The sequence below is a fragment of the Triticum dicoccoides genome, chromosome 6A (genome assembly GCF_002162155.2).
Source record: "Triticum dicoccoides isolate Atlit2015 ecotype Zavitan chromosome 6A, WEW_v2.0, whole genome shotgun sequence".
Classification (NCBI taxonomy): Eukaryota; Viridiplantae; Streptophyta; class Magnoliopsida; order Poales; family Poaceae; genus Triticum; species Triticum dicoccoides.
The window spans coordinates 594,575,143-594,581,626 of NC_041390.1; the positions used below are offsets into that span (position 1 = coordinate 594,575,143).

Consider the following 6,484-nt stretch of genomic DNA (forward strand, 5'->3'; position numbering starts at 1 on the left):
GTCTGAGCAGCGATGGGGAGGGGCCAGGAGGCAACGGCAGGACGAGGCAGGCATGGAGACAACCTTGGAGGTGCCCTGAAACTTCAGCAGTTGCCTCCCATCAAAGTTTAAGTGTAGGGTTTTCTTTCGATGGATGGAGTGTAAATTTTGGAGATTATCCGTGACTTCATAATTTGTTTACGTGTTTAAAAGAACACCTAGGGAGATTTTTTGCCAACTTCATCTAAATCATAGTTATTTTACGAATGCAGGAACGGTTGGAATTGCTCTTAGAAAACTCTTTGTATATCGTTTGGCCATCCAACCATGCCATTAGAGCATCTCTATTTATTTAGTAACTTGCAAAGTGAGTTTCTGCCTTTTTCACTATAGGGAACAACAAAATGCAAACAGGCCCGATTACATGGAAAACTAGGTGAAAAACACAAAAAAAGGAAAAGAAAAAACATCCATCGGCGACAACACAAACAGACCATTTCCACTTAGCACGATCTCTTTCCGAAATGATTGTAAGCAAAATCATCGGAAAACGTTTTCTAGAAGGAAAGTGGCGATGTCGTTATCATCGTCGGCATCGACCACAATCTTTCACCAAGGCGCGCACATGATTGCTCCACCAAACCCTGGGAATGACCCAGCCTACCCGATAGCCCCCAAAGCGCTCCCTACTCCGACCATCCATGACCTAGTGGTGAGGAAGAAATCATCGACAATGCCTCCAAGGAGAAAGGGCACCCACAACAGCTAACCTCAGCCCATGTGGAAGAATCGGGATTTTGCCCTGAGCTTTATTTTTCACCTGTGCAGACTTCGGAGAGGGAGCCAAACCACAACGAACCTACAAGGCCAGGCCTCCACTCTGCTAGTATTCAACAACGGTGTAACAAGATAAAATTGGATCAGGACACCTCGGACGCCACATCACCATTGTGGGGACTGGTAGTGTGGACAGCGGCACCACCCCATTGCCGCAACTAGGACATGGCACAACGCAACAACGCAATCATTGCCATTGTCGTTAAGCACACAGGCACAAACGCCCGTGCCACACCACCTCGCCACCATGCCACCACCACCACACACCCTCGGGCCTTCATGTCACCACCACCATTCTTCCCTTTACGCCACCACTGTTGGGGAACGTAGCAATAATTCAAAATTTTCCTATGTGTCACCAAGATCAATCTAGGAGATACTAGCAACGAGAGAGAGGGAGTGCATCTTCATACCCTTGAAGATCGCTAAGCGGAAGCATTACAAGAACGCGGTTGATGGAGTCGTACTCGCGGCGATTCAAATCGCGGAAGATCCGATCTAGCGCCGAACGGACGGTGCCTTCGCGTTCAACACACGTACAGTCCGGGGACGTCTCCTCCTTCTTGATCCAGCAAGGGAAGAGGAGAAGTTGAGGGAGAACTCCAGTAGCACGACGACGTGGTGGTGGAGCTTGTGGTATTCCTGCAGGACTTCGCCAAGCTCTACGGAGGAGAAGGAAGAGTTGGAGGAGGGAGGGGCTGCGCCAGGGAAGGGGTGCGGCTGCCCTCCCACCCCTCCACTATATATAGGGGCAAGGGGAGAGGGGGAGGCGCCCTAGGGTTTCCCCTAGGGGGCGGCAGCCAAGCAGATTGGATTTCCCTAGGGAAAATCCTAGGGAGACTTGCCCCCCAAGCCGAGCAGGTGGAGGCTTGCCTCCCAAGCCAGGTGGAGGCGCCCCACCTCCCCAAGTAACGTGGGAAAGGGTGTGGGGGGCGCACCACCCCTTAGTGGGCTGGTTTGCCCCTTCCCCTTTGGCCCATGAGGCCCTCCAACACTTGTCGGGGCTTCCGAAACACCTTTCGGTCATGCTGGCCATAGCCTGGTACCCCCAGAACACTTCCAGACTCCAATACCCTTCATCCAATATATCAATCTTCACCGCCGGACCATTCCGGAACTCCTCGTGATGTCCAGGATCTCATCCGGGACTCCGAACTACCTTCGGTAACCACATACTATTTCCCATAACAACTCTAGCGTCACCGAACCTTAAGTGTGTAGACCCTACGGGTTCAGGAACCATCACTACAAGAAATATGTCAACTTGTGACCACCACTATTGGTCACTGAATGGTTACAAATTTCCATTTGTGACCTTTTTGTGACCAAAAACATAAGGTCAAAAGCTGTCCGTCGTAAACTGACTATAGCGACCTTTCTTCTGGAATGGTCGTAGATGTTTATGACTAAAATACATCTACTGTGGTGTTTTGGTCACTAGCAACCTCCCTAGGCCACGTAGGCATCCAGCGTGGCAATCTGACGTGGCACAAGATTCAACCCGGTCCAATTCGATTTTGTACATGGGCCTAGCCCAACAATTCAGCCTATTTATGTTTTTTTTCTCATATTAATTTTGGCTAGGTAGATGGGCCAAGCCCAACAATTAAGCCTTCTCATTTTTGGGCCGTGGCCTTTTCCGCTAGAAAGTTTTAGTTTTTTTGTAATATAAAAAAGGTCCACTAGTGAAATGGATCCCAGATGTCAGGTTCAGGTACGTGGGTCCCAGCTAGCAAGTTCATATTCTTCATATTTCAATTTAACAGTAAATAAATAACCAGTATTTAAATTGGCACAAACAAAACACACACATAATACTCCAAATATTATCAGCCAGATTCAGTACAGAGCTCCTATTGCACAAATAACATATACTTTACAAGCTCTACACATAATAAGCTCTAACATATACAAGCTCTACAAGCTCTACACATGATACGGTGCCCTGGTGTTAACCCTGTAGCTCTACAAGTGTCTTTAATCTTCTTCAACATGGAGCTCCTTCCATAGCGAGTACAAACTGGGCACCTGCATCATCACAGGAAGGCAATTTTAGATCATAAAAACGAATGTTCCAAGCAGAGTTTAGAGAAAAGAACCAAGTAAATTTGCCCTCAATCATACAAACAAAGTTTAGAGAAAACCAAACATGAACAAGCACTTATTATGTAGGACACATACGTACACATCTCAGGAAAAGCTCGGAAAGAGCAAGGTGTCAGAGCATGATGTTATCGGAAGCATGATTTACAAGTTTGTCTCTGAGACATACGATAGGTGCTTTTCATATAAGACAGAATAAGTAAAACTATTCATGTTTGCCAACCCAGACTCTAAACGAGACTCTAACCAAGACCATCCAGAAGTGACCCGAAGAGCGACCCAATATAGTGACTGCTACAGTTCATATTTTGATAGTAAAACTGATGTGTAATCATATAGATAATAAAATACATGGCACAATATCAGTACATCTCCAAACAGCCAATAAATCTCATAGTACCACAAGGACATGCACCTGCAGTACATCCTGCATTGCAGGTTCACATCAACAGCTCATAGCAAGGCTATCAGTTCAACAACACTAATACCACCTCAAGCATCAGCAATTTAAGAAGAATGAGCACCAAAACAAAAGGGCAGTAGATACCTCTTCAAACTATTTTTCAAAAATCAGCTCATCCTCTTGACCGCTCCAGATATCGTCCATGTGCATTCCTCGGGAAATTATAAATTCTGGTATAGCACACAAGAAAATATCAGAGTAGAAAAGTGGCATAGAAACTACCAAAAATTATCATGCTTATTGTTATTGCAACAAGGCATCGATCAGATTTTGAAGCTAATAATAATTAACATGTACTTATCACTTGTTGGAGTTGGTTCTCTTCAATTAATCAATAGCAGCGTGAGCATAAGCATTAAATCAGCAGCACAAGTGCACACTTATTCAAGCTAGTAGTAGCCCAGCAGGCTAGCAGCAAAAGCATTCAAACAACTAGAGAAGCACAGTACAGCAGCACAAGCATTCAAAGAGTAGCAAGCCAACAAAAACCATCCATCAGACCGGTAGCTTAATGGAAGAAAAATCTGAAGAATAAAAGATGTATAGGTTGAGGAAAGATGAGAGGATGCTGGGTTGCTTGCGAAGCTACGACTGCGAGGCTAGCAGGCTTGGGCTGTCACATGTCATATCTTATAAACTTAGGCAAGTGTTCTCTATATCCTTAACATCATGCACTAACTTGGGTAATTAGCATCAAACAATACATATCAGTATAAGGCTAGGCAAGATAATAAAGACTTGGGAAAAGATAGCAGAGTTAAAAAAATGATACATGCCCACACCTCATTCTAATAATGTTGGTGCAAGCATAGGCTCATTTTCCTTTCATCCACGAATCAATCAGTTTAGAGATAGACACGGGCTCTAGCAAAGCGATACATACACAGGAAATATCCATCAACTGGGAAAATCATGGCTCCCGCGGCTTGAGCCTATCAGCCTCCGGACCCTGTCCTTCTCCGTGTTCTCCAGCAACCCCTGCATGCATCATCCACAACAGCAGACCACCACATCAACCGCAGCTCAAGGAAAGGATTTTACAACAGTATTAGGTTGCAAAAACAACTCTAAGAGACTGATATTGTAAGTTCATCGACATTCACAAGCCATTTGCATTTTTATTCAGAACTATGCAACACCATTGACATTACTTTCACAACAGAAACAAGAAACCATGGTGCATTGTAAAAAAAATATGCACTCGTTTGTCACTTGAAAGGATCTTCCAGAATGAGTGTGTAGTGTATATATTCTGGTGAGCCAATATTGATCCAGTATGTGTACGAAAGCAAGTAACTAATCAAGTATTAATTATGTACAATGGGATATGTGCAAAGCAAGCTTTCCAGCGCCAAATTAGCAACTCCACTAAGAGAAAGCTGTTGACGAATTGACGTTATAGTTTCTGAATTCATAACGGATGCACGGCAGCTACGACTTGCAAATAAGTAAAATTTATGCACCAAGTAACATACAGAACTGAAATTCAGCTAGCATTCATGTACAATAGTCTAGGAAAATGCAGCACACCTTGGTATCTGGAGGAAATAAAAATAGCAGAGATAAACCAAAATGCAGCACACCATGCAAAGACCAAAAAAGAAAACACTTCAGCAGATGTGGTCTGGTCTGAAAATGCAGTTCTCATTGTGCACGCACTTGCATTCGCCATCAGTCCGCACAAGCAGGCGCATACACTATAACATCACAAGCAGCGGCGCGGCATAAGCGGAGGAATTTCACTAGCAATAATCAAGCTGAATGGACTGAAAGCAAACCTAGTTATCTGGACTCGAATCAAACGCAGCCTAAGTGAGCAGCATAAAAGAAGGACTAGTTAGATCAGTTACATACTACTACATCGGCCTAAGAAGGTTTTATAGATGGAAGAAAGAAGTGGCAATTCCAGTCTGACTGAAACTGGTCATATCATGGAGTAAAAAGTAGGTATTTGACAGGACGCTTGGAATATGGAAGCTAAACGAAATTATCAGTCAGTACCTAAAACTAACCGCCATCAATAACAAAATAGTAATGTAAACAGCAAACTGAGGACCCCTTGCATAACCAAGAATGCAATGCACAAAAAGATATAAGGAGCGCAAAAGCTAGCAATTATCAGTTCCTAACACTAAGAGTCATTGGTAAAAAGGAGCCCTTGGTAAAATAGAAGACACCATCATCAGTCAAGTAAAAAGAAGTAGGATTCCCGAAGTGGTGATTTTCGCCAGTGAGCAAATCCTGCACTGCTTCCTCGGCGTCGGAGCCGGCCGGAAGAAACTGAGCAAGGAATCTCCTGTCGGCCTCGGTTAGGCAGGCGTCCTAGACCTACCCACCCACAGGATATATACCAAAATAAGTATTGTACCACCCATCCATCCATCCATGTACACAGCAGCAGCAGATTAGCAAGGGCGTACATAGGTACCTGGTAGGAGAGCAGGCCTCCGAGGAGAGGGATGTCGGCGAGGGAGAAAATCCGCCTGGGGACGGGGACGGCGTCGGCCAGGGACCCTTCTCGACGAGCGCGGGGCGGGGAGTCGATGAAGTTGGCGAGATGGCGCCAGGGGATGCCGATCTGGTCGTCGGCGGGGAGGGCCCGCCTGGCGCGGTCATCCCAGCGGAGGTGGATGTGGGAGCTCAGGGTCAGCAGCGGGGAGCGGGGCAGCTGCTCGGGCCTCGCCCGCTTGCTCGATCTGTGCTGCTGCTGGTGGTGGTGGTTGGGCGGGGGCGTGTTCGGCGACCGCTTCCTCGGCTGGCCTTTCGCGGGGCGCGTTGGGCGGGGGCGCGTTCGGTGGTCTTTCGCGGGGCGGCGGCGGCGGCGGCGGTGGGGAGTCAATGCGTAGCGGGGAGTGGGCGGGGATTAGGAGTTGGTTAGGATTTGGTGCTCAGGTGGATGACCTCGAGCACGAACTGATTGCGGGCAAGCAGGCTGTTGGTCATGAACTAGCGGGTGCGGAAGGGAGCGGGAGCAGGAGCAGTGCGGAAGGGAGCGGGAGCGGCGGCGGCGGAGTCGTGGCGGAAGGCGTAGGGGTCGGGGGAGAACGGGAAGTCGTCGCCGCCGCCCCCGGAGACGTGGACGTCGGCCGCCAGGGCCCGGCC

The 6,484-nt window shown here is 47.2% G+C and overlaps 1 protein-coding gene across 1 annotated transcript; it reads right to left on the reverse strand.

The window, feature by feature from the left end:
- Positions 1 to 2,640: 2,640 nt before the first annotated feature.
- Positions 2,641 to 6,245, reverse strand: LOC119316059 (the record flags this gene model as incomplete). The annotated part of the gene is made up of 4 exons (XM_037590445.1): positions 2,641 to 2,844; positions 3,467 to 3,552; positions 4,266 to 4,360; positions 5,811 to 6,245. Coding segments are annotated over 2 exons (516 nt in total), but the record flags the coding sequence as incomplete, so codon positions are not given.
- Between the last annotated feature and the right edge of the window lie 239 nt (positions 6,246 to 6,484).